At 42.4% G+C, this 22,920-nt stretch overlaps 3 protein-coding genes across 7 annotated transcripts in view; 2 read left to right on the plus strand and 1 right to left on the minus strand.

Moving 5' to 3' along the window:
- Positions 1-4,492, plus strand: part of LOC115151802 (transcriptional repressor p66-alpha) — a 38,510-nt gene extending 34,018 nt beyond the window's left edge. For 4 of the 5 annotated variants that reach the window (XM_029696042.1, XM_029696039.1, XM_029696040.1 and 1 more), the window contains 2 exons: positions 146-374; positions 2,001-4,492. In XM_029696042.1, coding sequence (XP_029551902.1) covers positions 146-374; positions 2,001-2,140 — 369 coding nt within the window. In that variant the 3' untranslated portion in view covers positions 2,141-4,492. The remainder of the gene's footprint in view (positions 1-145; positions 375-2,000) is intronic. The other variant, XM_029696043.1, reaches the window with a different exon arrangement.
- Positions 4,493-5,640: 1,148 nt separating this feature from the next.
- tssk6 (testis-specific serine kinase 6) lies at positions 5,641-6,643 on the minus strand. The gene has a single exon (XM_029696044.1). The coding sequence runs from the start codon at positions 6,497-6,499 to the stop codon at positions 5,696-5,698; it is 804 nt and encodes a 267-aa protein (XP_029551904.1). The 5' UTR covers positions 6,500-6,643; the 3' UTR covers positions 5,641-5,695.
- Positions 6,644-7,906: 1,263 nt separating this feature from the next.
- The window catches only part of LOC115151804 (yjeF N-terminal domain-containing protein 3), an 80,528-nt gene continuing 65,514 nt past the window's right edge, over positions 7,907-22,920 (plus strand). Inside the window, exon 1 of the mRNA XM_029696045.1 lies at positions 7,907-8,109. Within this exon, the coding sequence (XP_029551905.1) occupies positions 8,054-8,109 (56 nt within the window). The 5' untranslated portion in view covers positions 7,907-8,053. The remainder of the gene's footprint in view (positions 8,110-22,920) is intronic.

Genomic DNA, 22,920 nt, shown 5'->3' on the forward strand with positions numbered 1-22,920 from the left:
TCTCACTACTAACTCTTCCGGAAGGGGAAGCTTGTTTGGTGTACGTTTTTTGATTCCTGGAAGAAGAAAAAAACTGTGGCATACTTTTTGAGTCTATGAACACATTGGTTAATTACTAACGTTCCTGTTTTCTCCCTTCTCACAGAGCTCTGGTCAGATGTCCCGTAGTGTGCAGCAGGTGGTGGGGTCTCGCAGTGTCACTCACTCGTTCTCCACGTCCTCTCAGCAGCTGCAGAACGCTGTGACCGCAGCCTCGCTGGTCAGCAGGCCAGGTAAGCATGCCATGCGCCCGGCGCAGGGGACAAAGGGCAGCGGCAGCAGTAACCCCTTGGCCAACCCCAACGCCTGGAGGAAGCAGACCACCGGGAACTCAGGTAGATGATCCTCTACAGGACAGAGACAAGCCTGTCCTCATCTCCTTTCTCTCTGCATCTGTTCTCTTCTCTCTCTCTCCATTCTCTCCCTACCTAGTGACCTGAAATGCATCCTGGTGTGTCACTACAGGTTGTGGAAGGTTTGTTTTTACTTCAATGTGGTGACAGTCAGTCTGAGATGTAGATTAGCTAGCTGTCCCCTTCTCTCTATATCCTTTCCTGTGTTATTACCAGGTGGTGGGTTAGACTCATTGTTAGAATGTAGAATTGTTTCATTCATCGGGGTCTTCTACAGGCTGGGTGGTAGTCAGCCTAGCAGTTAAAAGCCTTAGGCCAGAAACAGAAAGATCGCTAGTTCTAATCCCAGAGCTGATTAGGTGAGAAACCTGTGCCCTTGAGCAAGGCACTTAACCCTAATTGCTTTTGTGAGTTGCTCTGGCTAAGTGACTAAAATGCAATTGTCCTTTTATTCTGCTATGGCTGTATAGCCCGCAGACAAGCTAACTGATGGTACAGGGTCTGGCTGTGTAGCCTGCAGACAGGCTAACTGATGGTACAGGGTCTGGCTGTGTAGCCTGCAGACAGGCTAACTGATGGTACAGGGTCTGGCTGTGTAGCCTGCAGACAGGCTAACTGATGGTACAGGGTCTGGCTGTGTAGCCTGCAGACAGGCTAACTGATGGTACAGGGTCTGGCTGAATAACAGGCTAACTGATGGTACAGGGTCTGGCTGTATAACAGGCTAACTGATGGTACAGGGTCTGGCTGTATAACAGGCTAACTGATGGTACAGGGTCTGGCTGTATAACAGGCTAACTGATGGTACAGGGTCTGGCTGTGTAGCCTGCAGACAGGCTAACTGATGGTACAGGGTCTGGCTGTATAACAGGCTAACTGATGGTACAGGGTCTGGCTGTATAACAGGCTAACTGATGGTACAGGGTCTGGCTGTATAACAGGCTAACTGATGGTACAGGGTCTGGCTGTATAACAGGCTAACTGATGGTACAGGGTCTGGCTGTATAACAGGCTAACTGATGGTACAGAGTCTGGCTGTATAACAGGCTAACTGATGGTACAGGGTCTGGCTGTATAACAGGCTAACTGATGGTACAGGGTCTGGCTGTATAACAGGCTAACTGATGGTACAGGGTCTGGCTGTATAACAGGCTAACTGATGGTACAGGGTCTGGCTGTGTAGGCTGTATAACAGGCTAACTGATGGTACAGGGTCTGGCTGTGTAGCCTGCAGACAGGCTAACTGATGGTACAGGGTCTGGCTGTGTAGCCTGCAGACAGGCTAACTGATGGTACAGGGTCTGGCTGTATAACAGGCTAACTGATGGTACAGGGTCTGGCTGTATAACAGGCTAACTGATGGTACAGGGTCTGGCTGTATAACAGGCTAACTGATGGTACAGGGTCTGGCTGTATAGCCTGCAGACAGGCTAACTGATGGTACATGGTCTGGCTGTATAGCCTGCAGACAGGCTAACTGATGGTACAGGGTCTGGCTGTATAACAGGCTAACTGATGGTACAGGGTGTTTGAGATGTCTGCTGTTTGGGCCTAATGAACATGTTCCTGTCCTGTATACTCACTGCTGTGGTTGTTGTCTCCCTTCAGGTGTGACCATGGCCTATGTGAACCCCAGCCTGTCTGTCCACAAGACCACCACCTCAGCCAACCTGGAGCGCCAGAGAGAGTACCTCCTGGACATGATTCCCTCCCGCTCCATCTCCCAGACAGCCAACACATGGAAATAACACCACCACTTATTATCAATCTGAATAAGTCATTCTCATGATTAACCTTAACAATGGAATCCTCTTGGGAAAACAACACCAGATGATCTACTCTGGATCTATGAAATAAAAACAATACCCACCATCTTCCTCTGATGTCCGGAGTCTTCAGTTCCATTGTGGAGTACTGGTGTTACTGGGACAGTACAGGGCTCTGAGATACGCTACATCCCATGGGTCAAAGGGGTTGCATGGATTTCATCTCTCTCAAACAGTTTTGGTGCCCCTCTGCCCTGTCCTCCATGGTCAGTCCTGATCTTCACACATTTGCACTGAGAGGGATGGATGTCCCAGGCAGTATCTTGGCTCTGCAGGTGACAGGACAGTTAACACCCCCCCCCCCCTTCTACCTAGAAGAGCCAGGACCGGGTCTCTCGCTGGCCTCACTAACTGACTGACTGACTGAGACTAGAGGACCATCCACGGAATATGAAAATGGCTTCAGCTTTGCAAAAACAAAATAATAAAAAGACTTGGAAAATAAATCTAAACATCTATACATTCAGACTGCCTCTCCTCTTTGAGCCGACAGTGGTGCAGAACTGAGAAGCCTACAGTGTGTCTGGTTATTTTGTATGGTTGTTGAAATCATATCCTTATTCAAGAGATTGTACTATTTTGGAACTGGACTCGTGGAGGTCTGTGTTTGAAAGGTAACATTACTGTTGAGGTGGTTTTACATCTGATAGTTTAGTGTAAACATTTTTTTAAAGACTTGTTTTCTAAGCTGAAAAAAACATGAAGTAACTGACTTAATACTGTATGTACAAACACAGAACACATTGTGGGAGGACTGTTTTTGAAAAAATGTTACCTTCCAAAGAAATTGTTGCACCCAAATGGATCCCTTCTTTCTTCTGTTTTAACCCTCGGCGTTAAAATAAAGACAGGATGTGCTTTTTCCCCTGAAATGCAAGAGAGGGGAAGGGACGTGATCTTCTGAAATAATTTAGCTTTTAGTCATCGGTTGTGGTGCATTACTTTTCTCCTAGGCAGTTGCAGACTCTGGGTGTATCTGTAGGGTCATTAGTTAAGATATTGTTTACCCCCTCAGTTCCAATGGATCTCTACTCTAGATCACGTGTCCAGCGGTTCCTACACGCCCACTCATTGATCTAAAAGGCTGGACAGCTTTCAGAATGTAGTTATGTGAAGCCCTAGCAACATTAAACGTTTAGTCTTTTCTTTTGCAAAGGTGAGTGTATGAGTTGTCACGTCCCTTAATTAGCTAGCTAGCCCATCTGGTGGAGAAGCCAGCGGTATTTAACTTTTATAGGTGGTGCAGTACAGGGTGAGAAGCTGTTGAAAAATGCACCATGCTGACAAAGCTCCCTCTCAGAAGGAATAAGACAGGGCCGTGTCAGTATATGAGGGCTTATGAGGTTGCGCTTCTGTATCAAAACAACATGGTTCAGAACTACACAACAGTTCAGTGGCCTAGTAGAAATGAATCTGAAAGGAAATGATCAAACAACAATGCTACAATTTAGGTTGTATCTCAAATGTCTTGTGCAGCCACATTCATTTTTCAATTTTTTTCCTCCTACAAATGTCCATGCTTTCTCCTGATATGTTTTGATAGCAGTGTGTGTGTGTCCTTAGACAGTACAGTCTTAATTAATTAATACATTTTCATATGAACCCTGTTGTTTTCTGTAACCTTAAGCTATTTGTCTGATCACCTATTATCATTTTGGTACCTTGTTTTTTCATAGCTGCCCTAGATCAGATTTCAGATGGATTAATTTGCTTGCATCTCTAATAACACCACATTCTCCATATAGTGAACTACTTAATAAAGAGCTGTGGGTAGAAGTGTTCAACTATATAGGGTGTCATTTGAGATTTGCCTGTTTGTCAATCTCTTGGAGCCCTGCTCTCAGAAACATGATGGCTGATGGTGATTGTCCTGGCCAGTATTCCAGGGGTTATGGCTAGAACGGCTACAGCTTATTTGTCGAATTGGCCAAAAATGACTTCGTAGCAGGTTAGGAGAATTAGGTTAAGGTTAGGAAAAGGATTAGCAAAAATACAAAAAATACAAATCAGCTTTTGCTGGTGCAGCAGCCACTACTGTCCTGAATACTGCCTGCTGCAGTTTGACAACCAACACCATTCCGTTTTACAGGGGTGCTAGTACTGTTTACACTAGAGCATAGCGCCTAACCCTGAAAACGGTTTTTTTTTTTTTACAAGAAATGCTTCTATTTGTTTTTGATTTTTTTTCTCTGCTCTGTCAAGTAATAATAATAAAACTAATTTGAACCCCATTTTTATTCTGGGGTTTGTGTATTGTTATAAAGTGTGTAATATTAACTTCAATGACTTGCTGACTTTTGAAAATGTTCACTTTTTTTGTATTGGATTGCACCTTGTAGTTTATTATAACATGATCAGGCTTATTGGCCTGACCTTTCAAATCCATATATCACAAGGGATTAAGTATTTATTGCACTCAAATGCATCATCAATTGAAGTTGCCGAAGATTGATAAGATGTTTCGGTCTTAAATTCAAACGATGGGCCTATATTGGAAAAAGCCGTAACATGAAAATGACAGTTGTGTTCTCTCAACGCTTCTATTTTGGCAATCGACGTAGGTGCAGCAGCACGGCATGAATTACAATTCAGCAGAATGGCAATTTCCCATCAAAAGGAAGACTGCATAGGCGTGCGTAAAATAGGTTAAATGTGTGCGTAAAATCCTCTGGATGCCCTTAGCGCTCAATTCTGTCGACCACCTTCGGCATAAGTACAGCTGAGATGGAGTTTGGTCAGAGGGAAGTGCGTCTTAATTTTTTCCACGCATCTCTTTGACTAGAGATGATTCTCCCTCTGGCCCCTCTTAACTCCAGTAGTTTGGCGAGCACAGCATTGTACTGCGCCAGTTTAGAGCGGTTGCGTCGGTTGTCTGGTCATGCCTCCAAAGCAGTGTGTCTTTCCACCTTGATTAAGTTGACGCTCAGGATACAGGCCGCGCGCTCTCTTCGGTCCAAGAGAAGATACCTGTGTCTCCCTGCTTGACATTTTGAAGCTGAGCGTTTCAAAAGTGAGGAGGTGCTGTGCCTGTGTAGATTTGTGCGTGGATGCATATTCAACTGTCAAATCCTTCTGATTTACATGTGTAAACGAAGCTTCAGATATTGTTACAATGGTATACGACTCATCTGCTTCAACAGGTCAGTTGTTAGGTTCAGTGAAAAATGTTCGCTCCATGTGTTTCATTACGAATGGAAGAGAAAAGTAGACTATGCAAAGTAGCCAGGCCTACAGTCCAACAAATTATTGAATGTTTTACTTTTTGGTTGTAGCTTTTTTTTGTCTCCCAATAGTCTACTTATAGCTTTATATTGTTCAAAAGACAAAATAACTTCATGAATACATCTGAATAAAGTAGCACATGAATAGACCTACAATATGTCCAGCAGCTAATAGCTATCATTAACCTAAATTAACCAATGAAAGTGGTCGGATTTCCAATTAGGGTACACATGATTTAATCATGCACATCCTTGCCTATTGCAACCAAGACTGCTCTGCCACCTGTTGGATTGTCGGGCGGGAAGAAGGGCTGAACTGCAACAGATAGGCAATGAACAGCTGGCATGGCTCTTCCACGGTGATGTCATCCAGGTAGACCAAGGCCTTGCGCTGAGCGCGAGGGAGTTTGCGGACATTGGAATCGTCGTAAGGCATGCACCCAGTGACCATGACATACAGAATCACACCCAGGCTCCACACGTCATATTTCTTGGGGTCGTATGGAACTCCAAGCAGTACTTCGGGTGCGGCGTAGGCCGCGGAACCACAGTAAGTGCTGCTCAGCTCAGGATAGCCCATGGCAAACCTCCCAAAACCAAAGTCCGTGATCTTGACTTGGTTGTCCCTAGTCAGCAGTACATTCTCACATTTCATGTCTCGGTGGACGATGTTGTGTTGATGGAGATAGTTCACAGCACTGACAATCTGGGAGAACATGGTCTTGGCTTGGACAATGGGGATGGAATTTACCTCTTGGATTTTTTGGAGAAGGTCCGTTGTTGCCGCTTCCATCACGATGTATAGTCGGCCGTTGCAAACCTCGATGAATTCATGCACATGGACAATATTGTCATGTCTCACTTCCCTCAGAAGTGTCAGCTCCCTGGGTAGAAACTTGTGGACAAAGTCGTGAGGAGCCTTTTTGCGGTCCACAATTTTTATGGCGACCTCCGAATTGTGTTTCTGGGAGCTTGCCAGTTTGACTTTGGAGTAGCTTCCCTCGCCGATTGTCACCCCCAATTTGTAGCCCATCCCGCGCAGAAATTTTTCCGTGCACATGTTCAAAAAGGTATGTTTGACTTTCTGCTCTTCAAAATTTGTCTGGCTGCTGCCCCATCGGGTCACGACACCGGTGGTCGCGCGATCTTCGACCAATTTGAGGAACAGGTGTCTCAGGCAGCGGTGACAACGTTGAGATAAAAAACATTGGAGACACATATTGATAAGGTCACGGTAGTGTTTGCGCGTGCATTATGACGACATTATGACAACCATAGACATTAAAACTAGCAAAACCTGCCAGCACATGAGGGTTTATCGTTAGTGGCATGCTGGGCAAGCCTAAATAATCACATATTACTGAATCTGATCAATAATGAATACATTGTTATCTTATTTTGTCCACTTGGCTGTATGAAATGCAACAATCCCTCTAATTAGATTTCGTTAGCTGTAATGTCTTAATATGACCTCAGGGTGGCAGACCGCACCAAGAATCTCCTTGGCCTCATGCATGTGTCTGTCTCTATAAATACACAGGTACAGCTGTTTGGGGGTCCCTTTTTTACAAGGACTTACTCAATAGAAGGAACAAAAAGGAAGAGTCTAATCAACATTTTCCCCAAAATTGGTGTCCAGATGAGTGTCTTCCCATTGTCCTGTCACTCACCACACTATACAAACTGACCAAAAACAACTGGACTTTCAATTGTTCATAAAATGAGCAGGCTGTTGGCTGACTGTTAGATAGAACTTCATAGAGCAGGCCTGCTGGAATGTAGAACAGGCTAGAATGTTGTGAGCAGCACTGACCTTTCCTGAACAATGTGAGCTATTGTTAGATATCTCGACCAAGTTAGGAGCCACAGCCCTTGGCTTGGTAGCTATTGGCAATGGTTGTTTTTACTGCACTGTATACACTTCTGCTTATGGAGGTTGTGTGTGTGTGTGTGTGTGTGTGTGTGTGTGTGTTTGCGTCATGGACTTGCATGCATAATTTGTGTGTGTGTGTGCAGTTGGGGATTTACCGTAAACATGTTTTATTCTCTTTCATGCTTCAAACACATATAACCATGATCCCATCTACTTCAAGTTTCAGGCACAGATTAAACCATCAATATATTCAATGCAATACATTCATCTGGTATTTATGGGATTTTGTGAATGTTGTATTATGCTCAATGCCACCAAAGATGTCAAATTCAAATTTGTCTATATACATTTGTATGCATTTCCAGCCTCCCCCTCTATAAGATGACAGGCATTGTTATTGTGTCTGTGTGACTGTAATCTGCAGAGCTTTGAGGCATTCCCCACTCTACTCCAGTTTCTCCACAGAGGGTTTGTTGGTTTTGCCACTGAGGGGGGCAGTACTTTCTGTCTGAGCTTCTACGACTCACCGACGGCTGGGCCAATCAGCTGGCTACGTCCATATCTCCCTGCGTCTTAATTGGCTGTCTCTCTCAGAGAAGGGCTGCTGATACAAACATGAGAGAGAGCGTTCTGAGTGGGAAATAGCAGACAGAGAGAGAACAAGAGTGTATTTTGTAAAGCAGTGTAGCTCATTCTACCCGTCTTCTGCGTCTGTACTGAATCCTCCCAGGCTGCCAAAAGATGAACCACAGCTCGAGTGAACCGGCGGAGACCATCGAGCTAATGCGGTATCTCAGGTAGGCACTTAGCAGAATTAGGGCAACACAGCTATTCCTGCTCTCAATTTACAAAAATGATCCAATGCTGGCTGGCAGTAGCCTACATCTTTTATTATGTATTGTGAACTCTGTTTTACACATCCTGCTTGTAAATGTGAACTGACCTTTTGATAGCTGATGGCGTATGAGCTTTTATGCATGTTTTTATGTTTTTATATTGTAGACATAAAGTTGGGTGTGTGATGTAGGTTTTCATCCAGAGAGGTGGTTCTCTGTGTAGAGACAAGTGTCCAGAGCAGTCCCCCTGTGGCTGCCGACTGCATTCATTACTGTACTTTTATGCAACATAACAAAACCTGTCGCACCAACTCATGTTTCTCTCGCAGCCCTGAGAGAGAGAGAGAGGACAGAAAGAGAGACTGTTTGAAAAAGAACAAAGGGGGACTCATATCAAGGCGGTTTGAACACAGTTGCAGCCGAGAGTGTTTTTCAGTGACAATATATTTGTATCGTTAGACAATTTGAAAATGATTTCTCTCTGATGTGAAAGATAAGGTCCTTATGCTTCCAAAACTGTTCCGCAAGTGATGCGTGTTAATGTTCAGACCAAGCACAGAAGACACCTTCGTCCAATGACTCGTATGTGTAATGTAATGGAACTGTCATGATCAAGGGCTACGGTGATACCTGCTAGGGCTTGATTCTGCTGCCTGCCTGTCAGGTACTGATTTGGAGCAGGATGTGAATCACTTGCCGGAGATCCCCTGTCTGTCTAAGACAGAAGACTAAGTTCTAGGCTGATTGTAATACACTGTGTTGATACGAAAGATGATGATGGACTCTATAATGTACATTATTTATAAATATATGGACTTTTTATATATATATATATATATATATATATATAATATCAAACCATAACTCTGAATACAATTTGCATACATTGATCTAAGAGTATTGTTTTTAGTACTTGGATTAGATATTGGCAGAGACTACGGACAAAACATACATCTGCCCTAGAAAATCGAACTGTTCCTGCCTGCGTGTATTCTAGGCAGTTCCAACCTCTCTCCACTTGTCTTCCTTAGCGGGATCAAGATGCCTGAATGAATTATAATTACTGTTCCTGTGATTGAAGCAGCTAGTCATGTTTAATTTAGTGTTGGTATGCTAACCATGTCCCTGCTGCTGTCCTAAAGTGTAATTTCATCACTTGTAAATCAGGGATGCATGTTAGCCAATCAGTCCATTACATGGCTCTCGAGTGGTGTAGCGGTCTAAGGCACTGCATCTCAGTGGAAGAGGCGTCACTATAGTACCTGGTTCGAATTCGGACTGTATCACATCCGGCCGTGATTGGGAGTCCCATAGGACGGCGCGTCGTCGGGGTTTGGCCGGAGTAGGCCGTCATTGTAAATAAGAATTTGTTCTTAACAGGCTTGCCTGGTTAAATAAAATAAAAATAACAGCATGACAGTGGTACCTGGAGGTGGGCACCTCAGAGCAGGTTACACTCATCCACATGTCCACATAGTCCAATAGAAAAAATAAATACATGTCAATATATTTCACTTAAAATGCATGTTATGCCTTAAATGTATTCCAGAGATATTACATGTATTCCAGAGATATTACATGTATTCCAGAGATATTACATGTATTCCAGAGATGCATGTACACACATTTGCATCTTTGCTCAAATGCATGTGATGCATGACAATTCCAGAAATGCATGGCTATGACATCTGGTCTACAGGGTGTCCAAGGTGTTTCCTAATTCAGCATATGACATAGTTTGCCCCTTCAGAGGATTCTTAAATGAGTCTTTACGTATTGACCAGTAGCTAGGTTTCCATTCAATTGGCGACAAATTTTGATGCGAATAGTCCAAAATCTGCATAAACAAAATAGGCGTATTTTCCCACCAGTGGTGTTTCCACCAAACTGACCTGTTGCAGACAAAAAGCAGTGCGTGATGACGTAGTGCACACAAAATGTAGTTTTTCACTTACGCTTTCATGTACAAAATAAAAATCTAAAATTTTCCATCGCATTTTCAGCTCTACCGATAGTTGTGTCACAAAAACTTTTGTATTAAATGACAAATGTGCCTACTCTGGTCTTGGCACGTGAGCTCTAGCCAACAGTTTCCAGATACAGTGCGGGTATGCTAGTCTATATGATGAGATTATTATGGATAAAAACGAGAATAAATTCATTTGTCAAACATCGATCATCATGTCACAAGAATAAGACCATCGATATTTATTGGACTCAAGCATCAAGATCATCGTGCACTTTCACCACCCTGTGAAGTTGATCATAATTTATGTCGTCTGTAGCCTAATAAATGGCATGGTTTCTCAAATTATAGTGGGAGGACCACACAACATATCATCGCGTGAGTTTATTTCGATATGATGGTTATTATATCAATATTTGCGCATAAAGACGTTTCTCGCATAATACATTTTACAGACAAAAAAGATCCCACCATGTCGAACGAACAAATTATGTCGTCATTTATAAAATTGTACCAAAACTTCCCGTTTCCATCACAGCTATCGTGACATTGAAAAATATATAATGTTATGATTTTACTCTCATGAAAACTGTGGATGGAAACATGGTTAGTGGAGATTATTTAAATTGTTATGGTGAGTAAAAAAACTACGTTTTGTTAAACTTCATAAAACAGTTGCCATCTCAAGAGGTTACATAAAAAAGGACTTTAGGAAATGCCTGTCTTCAATTTAATTAAACTATGAAAAAATCTAGTGCCCAAGATGTGAAAGACATGGAGCCACTACATGACTAATAATGTATCATGTTTGGAGTCATTTTTGTAGTCATTTAAATGCATTTGAATGCATTGTAGTGCTTTTGGTATGTGTCAAGTACAATAAAAATAAATGTTGACAAAATATGTTGTAGCTGTGTCAGCCTATTAGAGGATCTGGAGGCGTGGTTTGTTGGAGGCCTTGTATCAGCTCTCTTTGGGTAAACCACATGCGAAAGTGTTATGCCAGTTTAATTGTTATGTTGTACTCTTGTTAATAAAGGTTGACCTTTTACACGCCATTGTCCATTGTTAAGGCTGTCACCATTTCGCCCATCTACCTTATACCACCCCTTTTCTTAGCCCCAGTTAATATTGCATCTGTAGTATTGTGTTGTCTTTGTTTTTTTTACCCTGTATTATAAAAGCCCTTTCCATAGAATCTTCCCCCCCTTTAGAAATGAAATTGTATTTGTCACATGTGCCGAATACAACAGGTGTAGACCTTACCGTGAAATGCTTACTCACAAGCCCTTAACCAACAACGCCATTTTTAAGAAAACCACCTGAAACTCATAGCTTCCTGCCCTTTATTTCTTTATTCCCAGATTGCTTAATGTTTCCATGTACAGTACCAGTCAAAAGTTTGGACACACCTGCTCATTCATCGTTTTTTCTTTATTTGTACTATTTTCCACATTGTAGAATAATAGTGAAGACATCAAAACTATGAAATAACACATATGGAATCATGTAGTAACCAAAAAAAGTGTTAACTTGTTATGGATAGAGGGCAGTATTTTCACGGCTGGATAAAAAACGTACCAGATTTAATCTGATTATTACTCCTGCCCAGAAACTAGAATATGCATACAATTATTGGCTTTGGATAGAAAACACTCCAAAGTTTCTAAAACTGTTTGAATGGTGTCTGTGAGTATAACAGAACTCATTTGGCAGGCCAAAACCTGAGAAGATTCCAAACAGGAAGCGCCCTCTCTGACTATTTCTTGGCCTTCTTGATCATCTCTATCCAAAACAGGGGATCTCTGCTGTAACGTGACATTTTCTAAGGCTCCCATAGGCTCTCAGAAGGCGCCAGAACGTTGAATGATGACTTTGCAGGCCATGGCTGAAAAACAGTAGCGCATTTGGAAAGTGGTCGATCTGAGAACAATGAGACTGGTGTGCGTGTGCACGAGACGACTCCATGTTTTTATTTTCAGTCTTTGAACGAAAACAGGGTTTCCCGGTCGGAATATTATCGCTTTCTTACGAGAAAAATCGCATAAAAATTGATTTTAAACAGCGTTTGACATGCTTCGAAGTACGGGCGCGTCACCCTTCTTTACCCTTCGGATAGTGTCTTGAACGCACAACAAAACGCCGCTATTTGGAAATAACTATGGATTATTTGGAACCAAACCAACATTCGTTATTGAAGTAGAAGTCCTGGGAGTGCATTCTGACGAAGAACAGCAAAGGTAATCCAATTTTTCTTATAGTAAATCTGAGTTTGGTGAGTACCAAACTTGGTGGGTGTCAAAATAGCTAGCCATGATGGCCGGGCTATCTACTCAGAATATTGCAAAATGTGCTTTCACCGAAAAGCTATTTTAAAATTGGACACCGCGATTGCATAAAGGAGTTCTGTATCTATAATTCTTAAAATAATTGTTATGTTTTTTGTGAACGTTTATTGTAAGTTAGTAAATTCCCCGGAAGTGTTCGGTGGGAATGCTAGTTCTGAACGTCACATGCTAATGTAAAAAGCTGTTTTTTGATATAAATATGAACTTGATTGAACAAAACATGCATGTATTGTATAACATAATGTCCTAGGAGTGTCATCTGATGAAGATCATCAAAGGTTAGTGCTGCATTTAGCTGTGGTTTTGTTTTTTGTGGCACTATATGCTAGCTTGAAAAATGGGTGTCTGATTATTTCTGGCTGGGTACTCTGCTGACATAATCTAATGTTTTGCTTTCGCTGTAAAACCTTTTTGAAATTGTACAGTGTGGTTAGATAAAGGAGAGTCTTGTCTTTAAAATGGTGTAAAATAGTCATATGTTTGAAAAATGGAAGTTTTCGGATTTTCGAGGACTTTGTATTTCGCGCCACGCCCATTATTGGACATTGGAGCAGCTGTTCCGCTAGCGGAACGTCTAGATGTAAGAGGTTATTAAACAAGTCAAAATATATTTTAAATTCTTCAAAGTATCCACCCTTTGCCTTGATGACATCTTTGCACACTCTTGGTATTCTCTCCACGATTCTTCATCAGGTTGTCACCAGGAATGCATTTGAATTAACAGGTGTGCCTTGTTAGAAGTTAATTTGTGGAATTTATTTTCTTCTTAATGCGTTTGAGCCAATCAGTTGTGTTGTGACAAGGTAGGGTGTATACAGAAGATAGCCCTATTTGGTAAAAGACCAAGTCCATATTATGGCAAGAACAGCTCAAATAAGCAAAGAGAAACGACAGTCCATTACTTTAAGACATGAAGGTCAGTCAATCTGGAAAATGTCTTCAAGTGCATTCACAAAAACCTTCAAGCGCTATGATGAAACTGGCTCTCATGAGGTCCACCACAGGAAAGGAAGACCCTGAGTTACCTCTGCTGCAGAGGATAAGTTCATTAGAGTTAACTGCACCTCAGATTGCAGCCCAAATAAATGCTTCACGGAGTTCAAGTAACAGACACATCTCAACATCAACTGTTCAGAGGAGACTGCGTGAATCAGGCCTTCATGGTTGAATTGCTGCAAAGAAACCACTACTAAAGGACACCAATAATAAGAAGAGTCTTGCTTGGGCCAAGAAACACGAGCAATGAACATTAGACAAGTGGAAATCTGTCCTTTGGTCTGATGAGTCCAAATTTGAGATTTTTGGTTCCAACAGCCGTGTCTTTTCGAGATGCAGAGTAGGTGAACAGAAGGATCTCTGCATGTGTGGTTCCCACCGTGAAGCATGGAGGAAGAGGTGTGATGGTTTGGGGGTGCTTTGCTGGTGACACTGTCTGTGATTTATTTAGAATTCAAGGCACACTTAACCAGCATGGCTACAACAGCATTCTGCAGTAATACTCCATCCCATCTGGTTTGTGCTTCGTGGGACTATCATTTGTTTTTCAACAGGACAAATAGCCAACACACCTCCAGGCTGTGTAAGGGCTATTTGACCAAGAAGTAGAGTGATGGAGTGCTGCATCAGATGACCTGTTGGAAAAACATTCCAGGTGAAGCTGGTTGAGAGAATGCCAAGAGTGTGCAAAGCTGTCATCAAGGCAAAGGGTGGCTGCTTTGAAGAATCTAAAATATATTTTGATTTGTTATTGTGTTATTTCATAGTTTTGATGTCTTCGCTATTGTTCTACAAATTAGAAAATAGTCAAAATAAAGAAAAACCCTTGAATGAGTAGGTGTGTCCAAACCTTTGACTGGTACTGTAGGTCTATGTCTGAATGATCGAAAGTAACTGCTCCCACATCAATGATTGTTAGCTAATGCCTCGTTGTATGACTGCCTGAATGTATGTAAATGTTTCTGCCTTGAAAAGTCAAATCAAATAATATAGATTTCATTACAGTATGATTGGTACATTTTGTTTTATATTTGCCATACATTTGAATGTAAACACATATATTTCTTACAAATACAATCAAAAGTAACATCACCTAATACATAACAAATATACACTACCATTAAACAGTTTGGGGTCACTTAGAATTGTCCTTGTTTTTGAAAGAAAAGCAGATTTTTGATCAAATTGATCAGAAATACAGTGTAGACATTGTTATTGTTGTAAATTACTATTGTAGCTGGAAACGGCAGATTTTTAATGGAATATCTACAAAGGCTTACACCAGTCTCAACATCAGCAATGAAGAGGTGACTCTGGGATGCTGGCCTTCTAGGCAGAGTTGCAAAGAAAAAGCCATATCTCAGACTGGCCAATAAAAAGAAAAGATTAAGATGGGCAAAAGAACACTGGACAGAGGAACTCTGCCTAGAAGGCCAGCATCCCGGAGTCACCTCTTCACTGTTGACGTTGAGACTGGTGTTTTGTGGGTACTATTTAATGAAGCTGCCAGTTGAGGACTTGTGAGGTGTCTGTTTCTCAAACTAGAGACACTAATGTACTTGTCCTCTTCCTCAGTTGTGCACTGGGGCCTCCCACTCCTCTTTCTATTCTGGTTAGCGCCAGTTTGCGCTGTTCTGTGAAAGGAGTAGTACACAGCGTTGTACGAGATCTTCAGTTTTTTGGCAATTTCTCACATGGAATAGCCTTCATTTCTATGAACAAGAATAAACTGACGAGTTTCAGAAGAAATTCCTTTATTTCTGGCCATTTTGAACCTGTAATCAAACCCACAAATGCTGATGCTCCAGATACGCAACTAGTCTAAAGAAGGCCAGTTTTATTGCTTATTTAATCAGGACAACATAATTGCTAACGTAATTGCAAAAGGGTTTTCTAATGATCAATTAGCCTTTTAAAATTATAAACTTGGATTAACAACGTGCCATTGGAACACAGGAGTGATGGTTGCTGATAATGGGCCTCTGTACGCCTATGTAGATATCCCACAAAAAATCGTCCGTTTCCAGCTACAATAGTAATTTAACAATGTCTACACTTTATTTCTGATCAATTTGATGTTATTTTAATGGACAAAAAGTGTGCTTTTCTTTCAAAAACAAGGACATTTCTAAGTGACCCCAACATTTTTAACGGTAGTGTATATTTACAAAATATATTGATAAATACATGTGAAAATATATTTTTATGGTATGATATTTGTGCGTCTAACTTTCTCACTCATTATTCACAATCCATTCAGGACTGCTCATTACTAATGGTAGCATCCACATTAATGTAGAAGTGTTTAGAAACATATTCTACTCTTATTTACAATAAAAGTGACTCCAAAATGACACAACACATTATTTACCATTCATTTCTATTGGGCATAAAATAATCTGAAACACGACCAAACCAAACAGCAAATGCATCCAACAAGTTTGTAGAGTCACAAACTTTATGTAATCATTCTGTGATATGAATATGGGTCCAAATACTAAACTTTTGATTACTTTAGTAAAAATATAAGTGAATTTGTCACAATACTTTTGGTCTCCTAAAATGGGGGACTATGTAGAAAAAAGTGCTTTAATTTCTAAATGGTTCACCTGATATGGATGAAAATACCCTCAAATTAATGCTGAAAGTCTGAACGTTAACCTTAAAGTCATTGTACCATTTCAAATCCAAAATGCTGGAGTACAGAGCCTCTGTCACTGTCCCAGTAATTACGGAGGGAACTGTATACATGTTGGAATGTATTAAATACATTTTTTAAATACATTATTTGGCCAATTTTTCAATATTTCACATGCATCCTTAAAAATGTATCGAGAAATACATTTGAAATTAATTTTTGCTCCCCAAATGGGATGTCCTCGTAGTCCACACAGAGATGCCTTGTTCCTCTCTCAATAGAGTAGTAGGCTAACAGAAGAGGTGTTTGAAGGAGGTTCTCCACACACATACAGGCTTGTGCAAACAAACACACATGATGCACGTAAACAAACACAGATGCTTAACTCACAGACACACACACACACACACACACACACACCCTGACTGATACACGCTGGCATCTAAACACCATACAGTCAGTGAGGAACATGGTAAATTATATGGTGTTGGATGGAACACAATGGGAAGATTTATTAGCCTCGCGAGCCGACTGATGCCGCAAGCTTATATTTAATGCTACACACGTAGTGGTGATCAGTCTGGTAATTACAAGTCTAGAGATTTCTGCCTCTACTGTCACTGTCAAATTCACACCCTCTGTCCTGTGTTTATGTCCTGATGTCCTGTCACACTGTCAGTGGCCTTGATAGCTATGGCCCATTCATAAGCATTACCCATAGGCATTCTGTATTTGTATTGATTTGTATGTATTAGCCTACTGTGAAAAATACCATGAGCTTGGCCTGGCCCACTGTCACTGCTACTGGCCTGATAGCGCACAGCCTATTTATATGCATTACATACAATGCTGTATTTTTATTCATCTCGTATGCAGTGCCATGTAATGAACCAGACTAGTGACGTTGGTTTACATTTTCCTCAAATTCACCAGTGAAGGGTCTTTCAGCGTCAGAATATCCTTGTCTCAACATTATCCATGTCTCCTATGCTGGTAAACATACTTGCCACTCTTTCTAACACTGTCTGTTTCTCATTGTAATAAGTCCTGTAGCGCCACTGTACCACTGCCTTCCTGCCTCATTGACTAGAGAATGACCCTGGAGAGAAGGCTCCAGCCTCACTTATCTCTCCTGGTTATTTGGGGATAGCTTATAAAGCTGCTGCCTGCGCAGTGTATTGCTGTTAATGAAGCCATCACGGTAACAGGTTACACTGCCTTTATAGTCTTTACCTCTGGGCTTTAGTTATACTGCAGGGAAACAGCCACTCACATAACCAGGCTGATCGAAGTGGTTCATTTACCAACCACCAATAACTCCATTCATAATGCATAGGGATTTTATGTAGTGTGTGCAATGTATATTTTACATATGCATACATTTTTTTGTGTTGAAGGGGCGATACATCCAGGCATATGCTATAATATGTTGTTGTGACAGCAACTGTTTTCGAGGCTGGGAAGGACATGTGATTATAGATGTTGTTTGGAGTGGAGTGTTGTCGGTGTTATATCTGTGAGAAGGTGGGCTGTGGAGAGTTGGGTAGAGGTGAGGAGGTGAGGAGGTGGGCTGTGGAGGGTTGGGTAGAGGTGAAGAGGTGGGCTGTGGAGGGTTGGGTAGAGGTGAGGAGGTGAGCTGTGTGGGGTTGGGTAGAGGTGAGGAGGTGGACTGTGGAGTGTTGGGTAGAGGTGAGGAGGTGAGGAGGTGGGCTGTGGAGGGTTGGGTAGAGGTGAGGAGGTGGGCTGTGGAGAGTTGGGTAGAGGTGAGGAGGTGAGGAGGTGGGCTGTGGAGTGTTGGGTAGAGGTGAGGGGGTGAGCTGTGTGGGGTTGGGTAGAGGTGAGGGGGTGGGCTGTGGAGGGTTGGGTAGAGGTGAGGAGGTGAGCTGTGTGGGGTTGGGTAGAGGTGAGGAGGTGAGCTGTGTGGGGTTGGGTAGAGGTGAGGAGGTGGGCTGTGTGGGTGGGTAGAGGTGAGGAGGTGGGCTGTGGAGGGTTCGGCGGAGTTGTTGGGTTGGGTGGAGTTGAGGAGTTGCGTTGGGTGTGGGTGGGTAGAGGTGAGGAGTTGGGTTGGGTGTGGGTGGGTGGGTAGAGGTGAGGAGTTGGGTTGGATGTGGGTGGGTGGGTAGAGGTGAGGAGTTGGGTTGGGTGTGGGTGGGTAGAGGTGAGGAGTTGGGTTGGGTGGGTGGTAGAGGTGAGGAGTTGGGTTGGGTGGGTGGTAGAGGTGAGGAGTTGGGTTGGGTGTGGGTGGGTAGAGGTGAGGAGTTGGGTTGGGTGTGGGTGGGTAGAGGTGAGGAGTTGGGTTGGGTGTGGGTGGGTGGTAGAGGTGAGGAGTTGGGTTGGGTGGGTGGTAGAGGTGAGGAGTTGGGTTGGGTGGGTGGTAGAGGTGAGGAGTTGGGTTGGGTGTGGGTGGGTAGAGGTGAGGAGTTGGGTTGGGTGTGGGTGGGTAGAGGTGAGGAGTTGGGTTGGGTGTGGGTGGGTGGAGTTGAGGAGTTGGGTTGGGTGTGGGTGGGTGGGTAGAGGTGAGGAGTTGGGTTGGGTGTGGGTGGGTGGGTAGAGGTGAGGAGTTGGGTTGGGTGGGTAGAGGTGAGGAGTTGGGTTGGGTGTGGGTGGGTAGAGGTGTGGGTGGGTGGGTGGATGCATAGCTTCAATAAAATTACAGTATGGGAGTGAAAAAAGGTGTGCAGGCTTAGGAGACCAGCAAGCAGGCAGGCAGGAAGGCAGGCAGGGAGACGGACACTGTGTCTTTGTCCATAGCGGTACATCCATGCAGCACAGAGCTAGCTAGCAACTCCCTGTCCTGGGCAGTGTGGAATGAGGGACACAGCTGCCCAACATTTACTGAGATTGGAGCTTTTGTTCTTATGCATGTCCAAATTCTGGATAGTTCCTGTCTTCTTTACCTACATAACCCTGCCGAGTCTGGTTTATATTAGACCCAAGGCTTCATTCAGCAGGGTGTCCAGGCTTTGTCAACACAGTTTAACAAGAGACAGAATGGGGGAGGGCAGGGAAAAACACTTTCTCAATCAAAAAGCCTAACATTTGTTTTACATTATTGAAATGGCTGAGCAAAATCTTGTTTATCTGACCACTAAATGACTGTGTGTAATCTTTCAGTGGATACACTAAACTAGCCTGTCAGGACCGGCTGTGTGTGTGTGTGTGTGCGCGTGCGTGTGCGTGCATGTGTGATTATACGTGTATGTGTCTGTGTGTATATACAGTGCTTTCGGAAAGTATTCAGACCACTTGACCTTTTCCACATTTTGTTACCTTACAGCCTCATTCTAAAATGGATAAAATTTTAAAAATTATTCAGCAATCTACACACAATACCCCATCATGACAAAGCAAAAACAGGTTTTTAGAACATTTTTGCAAATGTATTAAATATAAAAAAACAAATGTACCTTCTTCACATAAGTATTCAGACTCTTTGCTATGAGACTCGAAATTGAGCTCAGGTGCATCCTGTTTCCATTGATCATCCTTGAGATGCTTCTACAACTTGATTGGAGTCCACGTGGTAAATTCAATTGATTGGACATGATTTGTAAAGGCACACACCTGTCTATATAAGGTCCCACAGTTGACAGTGTACACTACTGTTCAAAAGTTTGGGGTCACTTAGAAATGTCCTTGTTTTTGAAAGAAAAGCACATTTTTTTTGTCCATTAAAATAACATCAAATTGATCAGAAGTATAGTGTAGACATTGTTAATGTTGTAAATGACTATAGTAGCTGGAAATGGCAGATTATTTTATGGAATATCTACATAGGCGTACAGAGGCCCATTATCAGCAACCATCACTCCTCTGTTCCAATTGCAAGTTGTGTTAGCTAATCCAACTTTATCATTTTAAAGGCTAATTGATCATTAGAAAACCCTTTTGCAATTATGTTAGCACAGCTGAAAACTGTTGTCCTGATTTAAAGAAGAAATACAACTGGCCTTCTTTAGACTAGTTGAGTATCTGGAGCATCAGCATTTGTGGGTTCGATTACAGGCTCAAAATGGCCAGAAACAAAGGACTTTCTTCTGAAACTTGTCAGTCTATTCTTGTTCATAGAAAGGAAGGCTATTCCATGTGAGAAATTGCCAAGAAACTGAAGCTCTCGTACAACGCTGTGTACTACTCCCTTCACAGAACAGTGCAAACTGTCTCTAACCAGAATAGAAAGTGGGTGAATGGGCAAGACAAAATAATTGACTGCCTTTTGAATGGGGTATGGTAGTAGGTTTGTGTCAAGAACTGCAACGCTGCTGGGATTTTCACGCTCAACAGTTTCCCGTGTGTATCAAGAATGGTCCACCACCCAAAGGACATCCAGCCAACTTGACACAACTGTGGGAACCGTTGGAGTCAACATGGGCCAGCAGCCCTGTGGAATGCTTTCAACGCCTTGTAGAGTCCATGCCCTGACAAATTGAGGCTGTTCTGAGGTCAAGAGGAGGGGTGGAGTACAATTCAATATTAGGAAGGTGTTCCTGATGTTTTGTACACTCAGTGTATATTGAGCCTATATGAAGTCTTGCTACTGGGGGTCGCATTCAAGCAGAATTCTGTGTTTTTCATTTCTCAAGCTGAAAAAGCGTAAGAACCTCTGGGCTACATGATCATTTACCCTGTACATTTGGACAGCGGAGCTGTTTCCTGCTGAGATCCATTATTTGACAATCTGTACTCCTCCATTTGCTTTTGCTTGATGCTGTGTGACAGCTACTGGGAGCCTGATGAGGTGGGGGGTATTAAGGTGATGATGAAGGAAGGGGGGGGGCTCACAACAGGAGTCACTGATGAGTAAGATGAACAGTTTCTCTTCTCTTTCAGACCTCTTTAATGAGCATCAGCAGAGACTAAGTCTTAGTAATGTGTGTGTGTAGGGGGGGGAGTTAGAGCTGGAAAGGCGAGGATGGGGAATCAGAGTGGTTGTAGGTGATGGAAGAAAACACCTTAACTAGTACCAGCACAGGCTCTCCATGTCCTAGACAATTTAATGTGATTGAGATGCCCTTGAGATAATTTCCTCTGTCCCCGCCATACTCTCTCCATTGTTGTTGCTTCTCCTCTCTCTCCAAATCAGTGTCCTCCTTGTCATTCTACTTTCAGGAGGCTTTACCCCATTTTAAAATGGGAAAGAAAGTACATTATAATGTGCTGAGCCTAGGAGGATTTCACAGAGCTTTTATTTGCCTTTGTGTTTATTATGGATCCCCATTAGCTGCTGCCAAGACAGTTATACAGTTTTAAAAACATTACAGTACTTTCATAAAAGATTCACAACTTAAGTGTGTGTCCTCAGGTCCCTACTCTACTACCACGTATCTACAACACAAAATCCATGTGTATGTGTGTATAGTGTGTATTTTATCGTGTATGTGTATGCATGTGTCTGTGCCTATGTTTGTGATGCTTCACGGTCCCCGCTATTCCATAAGGTGTATTTTTATCTGTTTTTTAAATCAAATTTTACTGCTTTCATGAGTTACTTGATGTGGAATAGAGTTCCATGTAGTCATGGCTCTATGTAGTACTGTGTGCCTCCCATAGTCTGTTCTGGACTTGGGGACTGTGAAGAGACCTCTGGTGGAATGTCTTGTGCGGTGTGCATGGGTTTCCAAGCTGTGTGCCAGTAGTTCAAACAGACAGCTCAGTGCATTCAACATGTCAATACCTCTCACAAATACAAGTAGTGATGAAGTCAATCTCTCATCCACTTTGAGATTTATATGCATATTATTAATGTTAGCTCTCTGTGTACATCCAAGGGCTAGCTGTGCTGCCCTGTTTTGAGCCAATTGCAAGTTCCTCTTTGTGGCACCTGACCACACGAATTAACAGTAGTCCAGGTGCGACAAAACAAGGGCCTGTACGACCTGCCTTGTTGATAGTGCTGTTAAGAAGGCAGAGCAGCGCTTAATTATGGACAGACATCTCCCCATCTTAGCTATTGTTGTATCAATATGTTTTTACCATGACAGTTTACAATCCAGGGTTACTCCAAGCAGTTAAATCACTTCAATTTCCACATTATTAATTACAATATTTAGTTGAGGTTTTAGGGTTTAGTGAAGGATTTGTCCCAAATACAATGCTTTTAGTTTTTGAAATATTTAGGAATAACTTATTCCTTGCCACCCGTTCTGAAACTAACTGTAGCTCTTTGTTAAGTGTTGCAGTCATTTCAGTCGATGTAGTAGCTTATGTGTATAGTTGTCCGCATACATAGACACACTGGCTTTACTCAAAGCCAGTGGCATGTCGTTTAATAAAGATTGAAAAAGGTAATGGGCCTAGACAGCTGCCCTGGGAAATTCCTGATTGTACCTGGGTTATGTTGGAGACGCTTTCATTAAAGAACACCCTCTGTGTTCTGTTAGACAGGTAACTCTTTAGCCACAATGTAGCAGGGGATGTAAAGCCTTAATGCATACATTTTTCCAGCAGCAGACTATGATCGATAATGTCAAAAGCCGCAATGAAGTTAAAACAGCCCCCACAATCTATTTATTATACATTTCTCTCAGTCAATCATCATTAATTTGTGTAAGTGCTGTGCTTGTTGAATGTCCTTCCCTGTAAGCGTGCTGAAAGTCTGTTGTCAATTTGTTTACAGTAAAATAGCATTGTATCTTGTAAAACACATTATTTTTCAAAATTTTTACTATGGGTTAATAACAGGCTGATTAGTTGGCTATTTGGGCCAGTAAAGGGGGCTTTACTATTCTTAGGTAGCAGAATGACTTGCTTCCCTCCAGGCCTGAGGGCACACACTTTCTAGTAGGCTTCAATTGACGTTATGGCAAATAGGAGTGGCAATATTG

This window comes from Salmo trutta, chromosome 17 (genome assembly GCF_901001165.1).
Source record: "Salmo trutta chromosome 17, fSalTru1.1, whole genome shotgun sequence".
NCBI classification, from domain to species: domain Eukaryota; kingdom Metazoa; phylum Chordata; class Actinopteri; order Salmoniformes; family Salmonidae; genus Salmo; species Salmo trutta.

What these genes read in the sequence shown, in the direction of transcription:
- tssk6 (XM_029696044.1), bottom strand. Translation starts at nt 6,499, where the DNA reads ATGTGCACGGAAAAATTTCTGCGCGGGATGGGCTACAAATTGGGGGTG.